The 17,826-nt window shown below is 36.9% G+C and overlaps 2 protein-coding genes across 2 annotated transcripts; both read right to left on the reverse strand.

Moving 5' to 3' along the window:
* Nucleotides 1-3,332: 3,332 nt before the first annotated feature.
* Nucleotides 3,333-5,156, reverse strand: LOC126791502 (uncharacterized). Its single transcript, XM_050517961.1, has 8 exons — nt 5,023-5,156; nt 4,870-4,915; nt 4,685-4,836; nt 4,471-4,579; nt 4,217-4,262; nt 3,856-3,941; nt 3,636-3,694; nt 3,333-3,556 (listed from the first exon to the last, which is right to left on the reverse strand). Exons 1-8 carry the CDS (start codon nt 5,103-5,105, stop codon nt 3,451-3,453), a joined length of 687 nt encoding a protein of 228 aa, XP_050373918.1. The 5' UTR covers nt 5,106-5,156; the 3' UTR covers nt 3,333-3,450.
* Nucleotides 5,157-8,418: 3,262 nt separating this feature from the next.
* LOC126791497 (probably inactive leucine-rich repeat receptor-like protein kinase At3g28040) lies at nt 8,419-11,945 on the reverse strand. The gene is made up of 2 exons (XM_050517954.1): nt 10,198-11,945; nt 8,419-10,094 (listed from the first exon to the last, which is right to left on the reverse strand). The coding sequence occupies exons 1-2, from the start codon at nt 11,745-11,747 to the stop codon at nt 8,615-8,617; spliced, it is 3,030 nt and encodes a 1,009-aa protein (XP_050373911.1). The 5' UTR covers nt 11,748-11,945; the 3' UTR covers nt 8,419-8,614.
* Between the last annotated feature and the right edge of the window lie 5,881 nt (nt 11,946-17,826).

Genomic DNA, 17,826 nt, shown 5'->3' on the forward strand with positions numbered 1-17,826 from the left:
TTAAATTTAACTGTTTTCATCCAATTTTGCGTAAAATGTCATGCACATGAGGGGTAATGTTGTCATTTTCTATTTATATTTTTCTTAAAAATATATACAAATATTCTTTAAAAGGAGGATTATTTTTTAATCAAATTATTTATTTACATATTTTTTCTACATACTTAACCATACTTCGAATTATATATTCAACATACCCACTCATTCAAATATAGTGTGTTGTGTATATATATATATATGTACACATTGTTGGAGGAGGAACGAAACGAGAATAATAACGACGTAATGGAATAAAACGTAACCATTTAATTATTGATAATGAGACATATATATAGGCATTACATAACTAAAATCCCGTAGGATTCAGAGTCCTAATCTATTACATAAATGCGAATCTATCTCTAAAAGGCTAAGACACACACAGTGGTAGAATAGTAATTCTCTAAGAACACACATTTATTTTTAATTTTCAATGTATTTATTTATATATTTCTAATATATTTTAACATACTATATTACGTAAAATAATAAATATATAAATCAATAACATGTTTTGAAAAAAACAATTGTAACAAGTGTTCATTTTAAGTAATTTTATTAATTTATTTCATTATTAAATATGAATAAATATATAATGACAATATTGCCCCTCAAATGCATGACATGTGACTTAAAATTGGATGTAAAATATTAAATTTAACGGATATGGTGCAAATATGCAATTTTTACCAAGTTTAGGAGGTAAATTGACTCAAATGCAAGTTAAATGTGCAAATTGACAATTATGACAAAGTTTATGGTGCAAATCGGCATTTTTGCCTTATATTTTAGTAGTTAATAATCAATCTCAAATCCCATATTATTTGTTAATACTACAAGTTTAGAGTTTCATTCAATTCCCCGGACTGAACGATTATTGCTTATTCTATTCTAACGATAATATTTTACAGGATTTATTATAGACGTTTTAATTAACGCTCTATCATAAACATAGTAAGTTTAGAAACATATTTGAACCCTATAGATATATGGATGCCAGTGATTTTGTGCAAATTTTGGTCACAAACGAAAGCTTCAATTTATGAGTTTTTTTATGTAAAATAATAAGAGGGAATGGGAATAAGGTCGAACCGACTCGCTGCTGATCACCTGGTCAGCTGTTGAGCACCAGGTGACGCTCAACAGCCGTCCGATCTGGTCAAATAGTGGCTAAACAGTCATATCGGATGGCTGTTGAGCGCCACTTAGTGCTCAACAGCTGACCAGTTGATCAGCACTCCGGACTGACTACGTCTCGATCTCTCCCTCTACAGTGACGGAGGTGTGTTGCTCCTCTGTCCTCCGACGATGGCTTGGCGACAACCTGGCCTTGGTTTTTCTTACCTTGACATCGTGGACGCATATGTGGTATTGGGTTTTAGAGTGGCTAGGGTGAGAGAGAATTGAAGAAGAGAAAGGGTGGGTGTTCTTCCGATGGGTTTTCTGATTTCGACAACAGCAGCGAGTGAAACCAATAATAGTAGCTTCACCTCGTCGTCCTAGTTATGTCTATAGTGTTGGTTTTTTGAGAGGAGGAGTCAGAAGATCGAAACGAGGAGAAGAAGTCATGCAATTCTCAACCATGATTCGGTATTCCGACAAGCTTTGATTTCATATGAGGTTCTGTTCATTTCATGCTCACTGTTTCTGGTGGGGATTTTAATTGTCTTTCTTATATGAATTTGGAGAAAGGATTTGAATTAATTGAAGAGGTTGAACTGCACATCTTGTTAGTATGAGACCTCATTCATTTGTAGTGGTGTCTGATTATGGAGAAGATGTTCAATAGGTTGGATTCTGATCAAGGGAATTAGTATGTTGAAAAAATATTCATGTCGGTCTTGAAATGAAGCTTGTGTACGTATAAACGAAGAGAGAACGTTGGTGGTTGTGAAATTGGGATTTATTAGGAAATAACAATTTGGAGTAGTCATTCGAAGGTTGAATTGTATTGTCTAAGATTAAAGAAGAGTAGTTGAGCTATATAATTTTTTTCATGATTGTAGGTTGACTTGGTAAATGGAATAGTTGGGCAAGAGGTAGGTCGGTCACCTTGGGTTCTGTAGAGAAAAGGATATTGATTAATAGTTAAAGTTATGAAGTTGGCTTGATAATTAAGGTCACTGGTGATCCTACTTTGTGTTGTTGATTATGGCTTAAATTCTGAAAATAAGAAGGTTGGGTGATTGGCGGAGTTGGGTAACTGAAAGATTGAATGAGTTGGTATTAGAGGTTTATGTTTCCTTTTGGTTTCCCTGATTTTGTTAGATTTTGTGGCACTATGGAGGGAAATTATTCAATGCACCAAGTGCAATGAACCAACATTTATTATACAATTTCAACCATTTATATCTATAAATATTCATTTTTAATGATAAAATGTATTTTTAATTAAATTTGACCGTTCATTTAAGTTGGTATAAGTACATCTCAGTGTTCTGAATAAGCTCCTCACTATTGAAGCAAGCATAAGTTGGTATAAGTACATCTCAGTGTTCTGAATAAGCTCCTCACTATTGAAGCAAGCATGAACTTTGGTGTTCACAACCATGATGGGAGAGTACAGTTATGCTACAACAGCATATAATTGGTGCGTATAGACTTTAGGGTCTCCATAGCAAATTCCAAGACTGGATCAATACGTATAATTCGGTGACAGTTGATAACTAACGGGCTCGACTTAAAGTGAAGAAATCGAAAAACATCCAGGAGTCCCGAGTAGTTCTGGAGCTTTCTACCTACAATTAGTTGGTGTGGGTTACTCATAAACCTTGAGCAGAGGAGACATTAAAAGCCCCATCAATCGACTTACACTCATTTAAAATTCTTAATTTCATTGAGGTAACATTGAATAATTAGTGACTGCTCGTGCTATATGAAATATATGTTTTTGAGTTACAGAATGAAAGTTTTGGCAGGTTTATTATTAATGAACAAAGATAGAGTTTTCCCTTGATTTATTTCTCCTTTATCATCATAGCCTAGCTAGTTTGGATTTTGAGAGAAGTTGAAAAATTACATTGCTTGACCAAAATTCGTTGGTACAAATCTCAACTTAACAACATTGAAGTTAACACAATCCTAGGATATTTCAGGGTATATTGTTATGTTCCTTGACTCTTTTGGTTGAGTTTAGTCAAATGAGGCTCAAGTCTTATCGAAGCGTGATAAAAATACCACGATGTCAAGAAATGTGAATTAGAGATAATTGGTTAGAGTAATGCTCTTGCGGTGTCTTCTTTGCCTTTACCAAGGGCCGGCCTCCTGTTAAAACAAAACAAATAATGCAAACCGCCTCCAAGCAGAGAATCACCAGTACCATTAGAAGTCGTTTCGAACGGTTTTAGACATAGAAACCAACTGTTTGAAGGCTAGACGTGTACTCACTTAACAATGTAGAAATGGACCATTTCATGGAAGATCATCATTTAATTGCTTATGAACCCATTCCTCATAATCTTGTAGGAGTTGTTGCAAAAGCAGTGGTACTAGCCTATCCAGTAATGCTTGTATCATTCTGCATTGTAATCACAGCCACAATGTGAGTGGGGCTCTAGCCATTGTAAATACTACAATCTAGAGAGTGAATCACTTACAAGTTTCCCGGACGCTCAACAGCTGATACTGGCATCATGGTAAAAGGGTGTGTATAGATCTGCATGTAACATATGATGTTGAAACATATAGGCCAAAGCTTAAGTTGTTCGAGAATGGACTAAGATGCACATCAAGCTAACAGAAGTTGCATACTGATATTGTAGGTTTCTAAGCAGGAAGAAGAGAACAAAGAAGGTCGTTTAGGGGAAGATAGACAACCTCAAGGGTGAGCTTTAGGTTCACATCAACTTCCAGAAACGATTCAGAGTCGTCTGTTCCCCACGACATGTGGTTTGTCATTATTGCTGTGGATAGAAATCATACTCATACTTTGCATTACTGTAATACATAATAAGGTCCTTGCTGCAAGCATTATATCTGATATCCTAGGGACATATATGTATATCCATGGTGAAAACTTGACTTGCCATCTCAAATGTGAAATTTAGTAGGAAACAATGGCAGGTTCTCAACAATTTATGAGCATTTGTTGAACTCTTAAGCTTCAAATTAGGGAGTTGAATCTGATGAGGACAAGGGAAAGAAACAAAATTAAAGAGTCTCACCAAACCTTATTCACCTGAAAAACGGCTGTTTTGTCGTTCAACGGCTTGTGAACCCTCAAACTGCAAACCATATTGGTAAAGTTTTAAGCAAGCAATTTTACATGAACTTCAACTTTTGTAATGAGCTTATGCATTTGAACATTCAAAAGACAACAAATGCATTTGTTTATGACCAAGTGAGCAATCCAATCATCTATTTTTCACTAGTAGAAGTCCAGTTTCATATGTATATGAATATATATATGGAATGTAAAACACAGTTTCTCACCATGCAAGAGAGCATCTCAACCATACAATCCTCATTGGTTGGCTTAACTCTTAAATCCACCACAGGGGAAGCTTCAAAATTTAAAAGTTTAAGCTTAGGCAAAGCGCATCTGCAATAACAGGGAACTAGTTTTGATGATTTGAGAATACATGGAATCACACATTAAAAGTTCACAAGTTCGCAAAAGCAACAAAATTTAAGGAAAAGGACTGACCTGTAAGTATCAGTACCAAGGGGTTCAAAACTTTGCAGAGCTCGAGTATTGAGCATGTCTTCAGTTCCTGATGGGTGGCTTAGAAACTCTCTTATGTGAAATCTGTCATCATCAAAACTTGGTAGCTTAATTCGTTCCTTCTTTGCAGCACACAAATTTGCTTTCTTTGCATATGATTCAGAACCCAAATTTGCTTCTTTAGTTATTACCCTTATCACTTGAACTCTCTTCCTGAAAAAAAAATTATATATATATATATATATTAAACAATTGCCCTTAAGTAGGACCTGTTATATAAATAGCAATTGCACCAAAAATTTAAGGTGAAGAGAAGGAACCTGGTATTGAAAGTTGGAGTAGTAGGAAATGGTAATGAAGTAAAGCCTTGTAGTTGTTCATGCCACTTGATACTTAGTGACATGATTATAACCTTTGCTGCTAATGTATTATTGTTAAGTATATAAAATCTTGTATAGAGTTCTAATTGAAAAATGGGAGAATACAGAAGGGGAAAAGAAATTCACCAGAATTTTGTTCTCTGAAAAGCTTCTTTGTTTTCCAGCTATGCAGTTTTGTGTGCAATATTGCGGAAATGCCACTGGGATTGCAGGGGACCATGCAGATATTCAGATAAGGTAGAAGTGGATTCTGGAAAGGCCTTGACAAATCAGCTCTCACAGTAAATTATATGCACTTTTGAAGATTGTGTTACCACAATTTTGTGAGAAAAATGTATCCAAAAAAAAAATTGTGAGAAAAACTTACAGGTTACCAATTTTGCATAAGAGTCCTAGCCGATTTATACATAGCATTGAAATAAATTCCAAGCTTGAAACTTTGATTAGCAAAGCTCAAAGAACCATCATTCCCATTCGAATAAATGTAGCACTGATCTCTTTAAATTGAAGGTTGAAATATTACGCATTCTCAACATAGATATGAAATGGGAAAAATCACAGCCAGACACTCGAAGACATGAATTCATATAAATCTACATAAAATGAGGGGGTTCCTCAAGATTTCATCAATGGCTTTCTATTACATAAAGACAGCAGTGTAGCTGATGTCACAATAGAACTCAAAACCCTGCAGCAGATAATAAGTTAAAACTAAATACATTAGCTATGGCAAACAAAGGGAAATAAAATATTGACAGTGAATGTATTACCCTTATCGGTTGGTAAAACACATAGTCACATCAGTCTAACTCCTGTCCCCAAATCCTTTTTGTCACATAAGTTCGCATTACCTACTTCATGTGAAAAAATTAGTTGTCGCAGATGGAACATGCGTGAGAACTGAAATTTCCCTGTACAATTGTCACTGGAAAATTTTCCACTTTCGCTATCTCCTCACGTAGTCGCATTTACGTGAACTTTGCATGTAAAACTTAAAAACGAATTAGAGGAACACAAAACTTTCCAATTTAAAAAAAAAAAAGAAAAAAGAAAAAAAGACATCAAACATTTCATGTTCGCGCGTACGTAATGTTGTCAGGCTACTGAAGCAGCCAATCATTTGAAACCCCGAAAGAAAGGCTCCTCAAGTACGTACTGTCGCACAGGAGATTCAATTCAGGCAGAATTGAAATTTTTATTTGGTAATAGGCAGAATTGAATTTGTATTGCATGTTTCGAAGACGAATCTATTGTTTCTGGTAGGAATTAATGTAGGATTGCTATCAGAACTAGAAGTCTCTTATCGAAACGGGCTGTGTCTATAATGGCGACCAGGTTTTAACCATTAATATCGGCCTGTCTTCTTATCCTTGATACAATGATATTTGTTACATACTATTGTAGCTGACTTGGTGAATCAGCACGTACCTACAGATGACAAGCCATATATGCAGCAATCTTGACGCCTGAGAAGGCTCAGAACCCTTTGCTTCATGTCAGCTAAAATTTCCAAGAAACATAAATGCAGACTGTAAGCTTATACTTTGTTGTCTCTGCTGTGACTTTTCAATTCAATACAGTTGGTAGAATATTATAAAATCAAAATTACTGACATGTTGATGACCATAACTTTCAAATTCTGCGGTCTCAACTCTCAAGTGTATTGAAGGATAAGCTTATATAGGACCGTATTTCCATGCTGTTTGTCATGAACATAAATGATTCTCAGGTTTTTAAAGTACGTTGAAAACTCTAGCTAGAGATGGAAAATGTACATCATATATAAAATACTTTTGGAAGGAAACCACATTAGATGACAATTCAGAGTTGCTTTGATAAGTGAAAATAGTCCTTCAATAAAACTTGAAATCTTACCTACAAACAACCAAGGTTTTCACTGATAAAACTCATAAACAAGAAATAATTTCAGAACACGCAGGCCTTCTTGGCTGCGGAGGTCCGCACCAATGGTTTTGGTGCGGATTTCCATTTTTGCATCACTTTTTGATCAAATTTTCTCATCTTCACAGTCTAGTATCTAGATAATATTGTGTAGATCATCTTTGAAAAAATTCAGAAAATTTTGTAATTATTAAGGCTTTCAAAATTGAGTTTTTCTGTTAAAAACATGAACGGTTCATGTTTGACAGAATTCAGTCCGTTCATTTGTTTTTAGATTTTGAGGGCCTTAATGATCATCAAATTGGCTGAAATTTTGTATAAATGATCTACACTATATTATCTAGATAGTAGACGGTGAAGATGAGAAAATCGATCTAAAAGTGATGCAAAAATAGAAATCTGCACCAAAACCATTGGTGCGGGCCTCCGCACCTGAGAAATATCCTCGGAACATGATCTATGCTATGAAAATTGATTAGTAGATCGAGTACCCCATACTCTATAGCATTATTAGGTTACTCATATATTGCCATGGTGCAACAATGGGACTGATTCATATTGTATAATCTACTCCAAGAATTTTGAAAACCAAGTCGTAGTTTGGTTTATTTTTAAATTCATTGCGGAAATAAGAGGTTGTACTTTAATAGTTTTGATTATAAGAGAATGGCTGATGAATTTTGACATGTATCACATTGGATTGGCATAATTGTATCTGTCGTTTATATTGGTTGGTCCTGTTCTGTTCCCTAGCTTGTTATTGTATAGGGATGTTGATGGAGATTCTTTCACATACATTATTGATTATTGTATACTCTGCAATGTGATTTTCATCTTGTTGTGATATATAAAATCACACATGATATGAAGCTGAATTATAAAGAAACCCGTGAAGTATTATCTGTCGTCTACCTTATTGAAAATGAAAGCGATACATATAGTCATGATAAAGTCACCTCTCCTATGTAGGGTCATATTGATACAATTATTTTACATTATGGAACATCACAGTTTGATTGTGATTCTTGACCTACACTCTTTTACAACCCCGTGAAACACCCAGTTCCAATATCAGTACAAGTACGTTTATTCAAATTGATAGATAGATCTGTACGTGAACCCTGAACTGTTATAGATTTACACGTGTGTGCACAATGCTAAGGAAAACACTTCCTATTCAAATTGATCGACAAAGGTCTACTGCATATTAGAAGAGCTCTAGTTTATAACTTTATATCTCTATATTGTGATTTAGCTAAAAGAATTAAGAAAATAAGTAGCTTATAATTTGCACAAGGTGAGAAAGTGAATAAGTAGACCCTAAATCAGTGATCATCTTCACTGATCATAAAACCTGGCGCTACATTTTCCTTGACTTGCAAGACTTCGTCTAAACCAGTTTCAAACTATAATTGTGTTCCAAATGCACAGTGCAATGAAAGCCACAGTCCATTCCGAATTAGATATCTGCAAATAGCAAGCAGGAAATCTGCTGACAGTTGAGGAGAACAGCAAAATTAACAAGTGGAGGAGGTCCCTATCTATCAATCCGAATAAAAAGGAAAATAGTAATTAACAAGGAGCAATCTCTATCATGTTATGCAAGATTGCTAAAAGTGCTCTTAGAAAATTAGAAACGCTCAATTCTTTGAGGAAGTGGGGTCTTGATAATCTGAAGAATTTGCGCAACTTCTGCCATGGTTGGTCTGCAAGATGGTATCTGAGAAGTGCACACCAAGGCCAACTTGAAGACGGGTAGGACTTCATCTTCGGGATACTCCCCCATGGTAACATCAATGCATCCCAACACATTGCCTTGTTCAAGTAAAACCTTCACATGATCGCTTAATATCACAACATTGTCTTCCCCATATTCCACTGGCCTTCTACCAGTGACAAGCTCAAGGATCAACACACCGAAACCATACACATCACATTTCTCATTCACCCTTAGGCTCTGGCAAGCCAGCTCCGGCGCCACATACCCTAGTGCGCTCTGAAATCGGTTACTCACTACATGCCTGTCGATCTTGGTTAGTAGCCTTGCAAGCGCAAAATCTGAAATCTTCGGGTTGAGGTTTTCATCGAGCAATATGTTACTTGGCTTTATGTTGTAGTGAATGATGGGAGGGCGGAAAGAATGCAAATGAGAAAGTCCCTTTGCTGTTCCAAGCAGGATTTTGAATCTTTCATCCCATGAAAGAGGTGAACTTGAATGAAGCCTATCATGGAGCTTGGATTGCAGACTGCCATTGGGGGCATACTCATTTACAAGTAGCTGCATCTGTGGAGTCCAGTAGTACCCTTTCAATGCGACTAAATTCGGGTGTCTCGCCTTCCCAAGGACTCGAACTTCTCTGTCAAAGTCTTCAAGACATTGGAGTATGTTTGTTGTCACTAGCTTTTTGATTGCCACCATTCTCCCCTGAGCTCCCAGTGGAACTTTGTAGACTGTCCCAAAGACTCCTTCCCCAAGCTCAGAGGCCTTGTTTAGTAGTGCATCAGGACTGCTGATCCATTCCGGCGATGACCTTGAGTCGAACAGAATGAGCTTCCCTGATGCCAAACTACTCGACCGTGAAGACATCGAGCACATGCTTTCCAAGGCAGTTTCCACAAATGCAGGCCTCCTTCTTGCAGATGCATTTAGAAGGCTAATGACAATTACTCCAACAGCAATCAGAGTAGCAGCTGAAATAGCCACAATAGCAGATATGCTAAGAAACATATGATGATGTCCATTTCTAGACTCTGAAGATTCACCATGGTATCTATGATCGCCACCACCCATTTGGTTGGGGTAGGCAGTTGGATCAAGAACAAGAGGCTTAGGAACATTCATTGTACATGGCCCCTCCAACAATGGTGAGCAGATACCCAAGTTTCCTTGCAAAGCACTTTGATCCAAACTCTGAAACACACTCCCTACAGGAAGCCTCCCTGTTAATCTGTTGTAGGAAATATTCACAGCAAGAAGATTTTCTAACTTTCCAAGCTCTTGTGGTATCTCTCCACCCAACTCATTGAACTCTAACTTGAGAATCACGAGCTTGCTCAACTTCGAAATGGATTTCGGAAGAACACCATTTAAGTTGTTATGTGACAGACTCCTGCAATTGAAACAAAAAGAAAATTGATCAGTTAGTAATTGGTATATACAATTCAAACTTCATTGCACAAAAATTTAGATAACAGAGAAATGATCAGACTTACATCAAGTAAAGAGATGAACAATTCCCAATCTCATCAGGAATTGGGCCAGTCAATGAATTTCCATCCAATTGGAGAATATCCAAGCTCCCAGAATCACATATATCTCCAGGGATTGGACCAGACAATGCGCTACTCCGGAGATCTAGCACAGTTAGATTCGAAAAGAATCCGAGCTCTGGTGGAATCCTTGATTGAAGATTGTTCCATGACAAGTTCAAGTACCTCAAGTTGCTGAAAAGTCCCACCTCTGCTGGAATGTTGCCTTTGAGGTTGTTCCTTGACAGATCCAACTTCTTCAAAGACTCAAACAACTTACTCGATCCGGGTGGAATTGAACCTGTAAGTCCCATATTCGACAAGTCTATCTCTTCCAACCCCAGATCAAATAAACCTTCTGGTATGCTCCCACCGAAATCATTACCCCTCAATCTAATCACAGACAACTTGTTGCAGTAGACAAGAGAAGTTGGAAGTGTACCAACAAGTTTGTTGTTAGACAAACTTAGATGACTAAGAGATCTAAGGTCACCCATTGATGGTGGGAGGCTTCCATTGAGGCCATTGTTGGAGAAGTCCAAGTACTCTAGGCTACTCAAGTTCCCAATCCATTGAGGAAAATAACCATTGAACAAGTTATCTGAAACACTCATAAATCTCAAGGAATTCAACTTCTGAAGTGACTGTGGTAACTCACCAGTGAATAGATTTTCACTGAAATCTATCACACCCAAGTGTGGACACAGTCCAATATCAAAAGGCATTGGCCCAGAAAAGTGGTTCTTCTGGATCAAAAGCTCCTTCAAATTATGTATGGCTGATATGCCTTTTGGTACAAACCCAGAAAGAGCATTGTTGGAGAGATCCAAAGAACGAAGCCGTGTCAAGGACCAAATCCCGGATTGGAAATCCGGGTTACCGGAGAAACGGTTGTTGGAGATGTTGAGGCTATTCAAAGAAGAGCATTTAGAAAGAGTACTAGGCAAGTTTCCTTCTAGCAAGTTTCCAGATAGAGAAAGGTAGCGAAGCGAAAAACAAGAATCAAAGAGGGTATCAGGGAGTGAACCAGAGAGTGAGTTCTGAGAAAGGTCAAGAAATCTAACGGAACTGAAGTTGACAAGACTAGTAGGAACTAGTCCTGAGAAACTGTTCCGGCTTAAGTTCAGTGTTTGGAGATTTGGAGGAAGAGCAAGCTTCTCCGGACTAAGCTCACCAGTTAAGTTGTTGCCGGATAAAGAGAGTACCTTAAGGTGTTGAAGATTCTGAAGACCTTTTCCGATCTTGCCCTCGAGGCCTAAGCCGTCGAGGGAGAGCTGAGAGACTCTTCCGTTGGCAGGGTTGCATTGGATGAAGTTCCACGAACATGGGGAGTCGTCATCTTCGTTCCAGGAAGCCAGGTAGGATGAAGGATCGTGGAGGTCGGATTTGAAGACGAGGAGGCCCAGAACGTCGTAGTTTAGCTGTGCCGGGATGGGGTCGTCGGCCATACAAAGTTGCAGGGAAGCCATGGACGTTATGGCCAGTGTGTATATGAGTAATCTGAGAAAAGCCATTGTTGAGTGCAATGTAACGAGGTTAAGTCAAGCAATGATGGGATCGACGACGTACTGGGTTGTTTTCTGAATATGGGAGTGTGTCCAGTGATGCATTACTTTTGGAGACTCGGTGTGTCATGGAAAACCTGCCATGGAAGAGTAGTACTGGATTTGGGAGGTTGCACTGGTACAACGAAGAAAATGAAGTTGCAGCTGTGAGCTCACGAGAGAGAGAGAGAGAGAGAGAGAGAGAGAGAGAGAGAAAAAGGAAGCCAGAGAATATTGCTGAAATGATGGTGGGTTCGCAAAGCGCCAAATTAAAATGGAGTTTTACCGAGTGAAAACAACAACCACCAACAATGAAAAACAGTCACCAGGAATTTTGTTCTATGTAAATAGGTAAAATGTACTTAATAATTTTATTGTTAATGTCATAAGGTAATTTAATTAAGCTGTATTAAAGTGATAATTTATTTAATTGATTGTAAAATAATTATATAGTATACATTCTAATATTATAGACGACGACCTTGATCTATGTACGCTACTAATATTAACTAACCTCATGAGATTGGTTCTCCTTTTAATTTTAACTGGAAAAGTACATTGTACAATCAAATGTATTTCATGATTATGTAGCAACAATTAAGGCTTTCTTTTTAATAGGTAAATAGCTGATTATTTAAGAACTAAGGGTCCGTCACATACGTTATTCGAAATTTCGAACTCTAAACCTTTGACTTTTAGAAATGATCAAACACATTAGTACATAGATATTTAAGAATCTCACCCAGACAAATTACTACAAAGACGTTTGGATGGTGAGGACTAATACAATCTACACCATCATTTAGTCGCTAGTGAAGAAACATTTTATGAAACCTAATGCAATCACATAATTTAGAAGCGTCAAGTCAATATAGGAATTTGGTGGTCGAAAGTGAACCATGGGGCTCTACTAAGTCCTGACATATCATATGCCGAACGAACATCTATGCATTTTCTGTTTGTCGCTTGCTTCAGCTTCTTCTTGCTCTGTTCCTTCCCTTTCATTTCCACACAAACTTTAGTTTAAGACCTATAATGCAAGTTGTCTTAATTTGCCTCAAACATAGCAAGAATTTGAATCATATACTTAGCTTTCTCCACGTATTTCAAGCATAATAAGTCCAAGTGATTAAGCTTTAACCCTGTGTTCGTATCTGCATATTTTTCAATTATTGATGGCTTTGATAAAACATGCAGTCCTTTCTAGCTATGCCCCATTATGGCCAATATATGTGAATCAATCTTTGCAAAAGACACTGACCACCCGTTCTTATTCACTCATTTGCATGCCCATGCATGCATGCATGCATGATGCTGTTATTTAGTATACTAATCAACAAACTAATCAAGAATGTGATTCTAAATTTCAAGCACAAACAACAGGTGGTCTCATTCATCCTTTTGTGTCCTTCAAAAACCTTATTTGAAACATTATGCTGGTACTAACTAAAATTTCGTGAGTAAACATCAAATGTTCGTTGATGCTTGCATTTGCAATTAATATATACAATCAATTAGTTTTTTTTCGATTGGATATATAATCAATTAATTGCTCGCCTAGCCCTAACATTTACCCCGCCTTACTCTAACTAGAGAGAGAGAGAGAGAGAGAGAGAGAGAGAGTAGCAAACTAGCAACTGATTAATAACGATTAAGTAGAAGATCGAAAAATGAAAAAGAACTCGGTAGGCTACGCTAGGTAATTGCTTAAATGTCATGATATGTATGCATTATACATAGGGGTGGGAATGTGTTACGTGCCGGGTCGACCAGCTCGATGAATGGATCACATGGATTCATAAGGAAGGAACAGTAGACATCACCAATATGGGGGCGAATGGCTGGCTAGCTGTTCATTTCAATCACGGATGGGGAATCGGAGATATGCCCTAGCTATTCTTGTCGCCTAGCAGAGCCAATATGCATGTCCCCCGGCAAAGACAAAACCACCGTGACCGGGGTCCCATGCACTCTCAACGGAGATGCCCTAGCTGTCATGGCGTTTTCGTAACTTCGATTCCGCCGGGAGGGTCTTCCTTGCTCTGTCCTTTTCGATCTCCAGCTTCCCTACTACTTCAATCACACACTTCATCCTCGCTTCCATTATGATCGATCACCTGACAGGGAACCGTTCTGAAAAATCTATCTATTTATCGCTATTTATTTTTGCTATCTATTCATCTATGAGTACTTTTGTATCTATCTATATATCTGATGCTTACGTACCCGACCAGCAATTTTACATGACCAACGGTAACTAGTACCGCCGGTGAAGCTACATGTATTATCATGCAAACCTAAACGTACACTTAGCTATAAGGTTGCCAACCAAGTACATGAGCACCTTAAGCAGTGATTCTGTTATTCTTTTTCTTATTTTGTTTTGGCTTGTATACCAGAAACCTGAAATTTCAAATTTCCATGAACACAAAAGCATGGGCAGATCTATGTAGGGGCTTTATGGGGTCAAGCTAGCCTAGACAGAAATTGTCTTTGATAAAATTTGCATTTGTGCTCCTCATCATCAATGGTATCCTTGTCAAGTTGGCAGAGCGGAATTGTTAGAGAACTCTATTCTAGGTAGGTGGTTCGATTCCAGCTTCCTTTCTTCCTATTTCTTTTTTTTGTATTCATTTCTCTTTTTTGTTTCTTACAATATTGTTTATTAGTATTTTTACTTTGTTTCTTACTTTATGTCAATTTCTTCTCCCTCAGTAATTGGCTATTGAGGAAAATATATATTTACTCTTGGATTGTAGGTTTATTATCTTGTATATGACTCAAATATCATTAAGAATATAAAATCTTTGAAGTAATATAGATAAAAATGAATTCGTATAAGCAACTTTGCTTTAGTGTACACCAAATTTAGGCAAATAGGGGACATGAAGAAATAAATAGTCTTACAATTAGCCTATACTATTTTGAAATCCTAGATCCGCCCTGCACAAAAGTACACCAAATTGACGGATCTAAAGTCCTAGTCGATGCTTTGTCTGGCCTCTCTTGAGAACGGTTCTGTTCTGTTTATTGAATGAATTCATATTTGATCCAATGATGTGAGAAATACTGGATCACAATAGTGTTGTATCCAAAAAGAAGTACACCGAATTGACCGAAACTGGAATGAAAGCATAACTGAGAACTTGAAGACAAAATGGCACAGCTTGATTATGCAGTTAATCTGGTTATTAAATAGCTAGTCAGCTAACGAATGAAGCTAACACAACTGTTGAAAAAGGTACCTTTGTCATCGATCACCATATTTTATGATGATGTTCATGATCAATTTCATATATTCTTCGGTTCAAATTTTATTTTTACTTAGTTGATTAATTTGATTTAGTTCACGTTAATAGTCATATCTAGTGTTTGTACCCTCTTGCAAGTCGCAACTTTATGTTCTACATACGCCAATCAATTCAGTCCCAGACCACTAGACATTGGTTAATTTCCACTTAATTTCGACACTAACTAATCGTAATAGTGTGAAGTAGGGCTCGTCAATGGGTCGGGCCGGGCCGGACCGGACCTTGCGCACTTGTATTAGAAAAAAAAAACATAATACTCTTATTTAAGAATTTGGAATAATAAAATAATTATTAGAAAACATTCTAAAAAAAGTCACAAATAAATTCTTATTTCAAAATATTGTTGATCGACACCTAAATGTGATCGATATATATATATATATATATTTTTTTTTTAGGGATCATGTAAACATTTTTCCCATTTTGAACATGGTTTGATCATCCGTACCTACGGTCAACCAAAAAAGAGGTGTTTTGACATAATAAAACCTCATTGACCGGGACTTTGACAAATGAGTTTTCTTTTGCCACTACGCACGATTATTGACAAAAATTAGGTGATTTCAAATATGTAAACAACTTTCGGCATTCGCATCTTGGAAATGGGTCATCCCTTAGGGAATATTAGTGGTTTTGATTTACCAGAAATTTCGACAGTCAAACGAGGTTCGAATTGGATGAAATTTTAAAATGGTTACTAAATATATATACCGATCACATTAGATGGTGTCGATCGATTCCAAGAAATTTTATTTATATAGTCGCTTCAAAATGCGATAGTTTTATTATAAAACCTAATATAAAAATGTTATAATACATTAGTGGACACTTCGGCAATCGACAACTCTAGTTTTAAATATGATCGATCGACACCAGCAGATGTGATCGGTATATATATTTAGGGAACACGTAAAAATTTCATCCGTTTTTGACATGGTTTGACCGCCCGTACCTACGGTAAAAAAAAGCGTTTTGACATATTAAAACCCTCATTAACCGAGGCTTTGCCAAATGGGTTTCCTCGGTGCGACCGTGCAAGATCGGTGACAAAAAAATATGTGATTTCAGATATGCAAACGTTTTTCGATATTCGCATCTTGGTAATAGGTCTTCCCTTAGGGCATATTAGTGGTGTTTTTGGTTTACTGGACATTCTTACGGTCAAACGAGGTCTGAATTAGATGAAATTTTTCAGGGTTACTATATATATATACCAATCATATCGGCTGGTGTCGATTGATCCCGAGAAGTTTCCTTCATATAGTTGCTTTATAATGCGATAGTTTTATTATAAACATAATATAAAGGTTATGATACATTAGTGAACACTTAGGCAATCAACAACTCCAGTTTGAAATATGGTCGATCGACACTAGCAGATGCGATCAGTATATTTATTTAGAGACCCTGTAAAAATTTCGTCTGTTTTGAACATGGTTTAGCTGTTCATACCTACGGTCAACCAAAAAAGATGCGTTTTGACATATTGAAACACCCATTGACCGGGGCTTCGCCAAATGGGATTCCTCAGTGTGACCACGTACGATCAGTGACAAAAATTAGGTGATTTCATATATGCAAACGGCTTTCGGCGTTCATATCTTTGTAATGGGTCTTCCCTTATGACAGATTAGTGGTGTTTTCGGTTTACCGGAAATTCCAACAGTCAAACGAGGTCTAAAATAGATAATTTTTTTACAGAGTCACTAAATATAAGTACCGATCACATCGACTGGTGTTGATTAATCCCGAGAAGTTTCCTTCTTATAGTCACTTTCATAATGCGATAGTTTTATTTTAAAAACTTAGTATAAAAGTTATGATACATTAGTGGACATTTCGACGATCGACAACTCTGGTTCTAAATACGGTCGATCAACACCAATAGATGTGATCGGTATATATATTTAGCGACCCCGTAAAAATTTCGTCCGTTTTGGACATAGTTTGACTGTCTGTACCTACGGTCAAAAAAAAAAGACATTTGACATATTAAACCACCATTGACTAGGATTTGCCAAATGAGTTTCCTTAGTGCGACCACTCACGATCGGTGACAAAAATTAGATGATTTCATATATGCAAACGACTTTCGACGTTCGCATCCTAGTAATGCGTCATCCCTTAGGGCATATTAGTGGTGTTTTCGATTTATTTGAAATTCTGACGGTCAGATGAGGTCCGAATTAGATGAATTTTTAACAGTCCTGAAATATTAGTACCGATAATATCAACTGGTGTCGATTAATCCCGAGAAGTTTACTTCATATACTTCATATAGTTGTTTCATAATGCTACAATTTTATTTTGAATCTAGTATACAATTATAATATAAAGAAATATAAAATTTTAAATCTAGTATTATTAACATATATAATATATTATGTATAATTATTACTAAAAAACACATAATTGATATATGTATAATATATTATATACATATATAATATTTTATTTTTAGCGGGCTTTTACAGGCCAGGCCTTGCGGGCTTTTGGTGGGCCGAGCCGGGTTTCACTCCTCTAAACTAAGCCCGGTCTTTTACTCACGAAAGCGGGCTTTGACGGGTTTTCTCACGGGCCGGGTTGGGTCAGCTTTGCGGGCCTCCATGGGTTTTTTGGATCCGCGAGCTAAATAATGAGGCCTAGTGCGAAGAACCATTACGAGTATTGTGATCCAGTATTTCTCACATCATTGAATCAAATATGAATTCATTCATTAAACAGAACAGAACCGTTCT

Source organism: Argentina anserina, chromosome 4, assembly GCF_933775445.1.
Source record: "Argentina anserina chromosome 4, drPotAnse1.1, whole genome shotgun sequence".
Taxonomy (NCBI): Eukaryota; Viridiplantae; Streptophyta; class Magnoliopsida; order Rosales; family Rosaceae; genus Argentina; species Argentina anserina.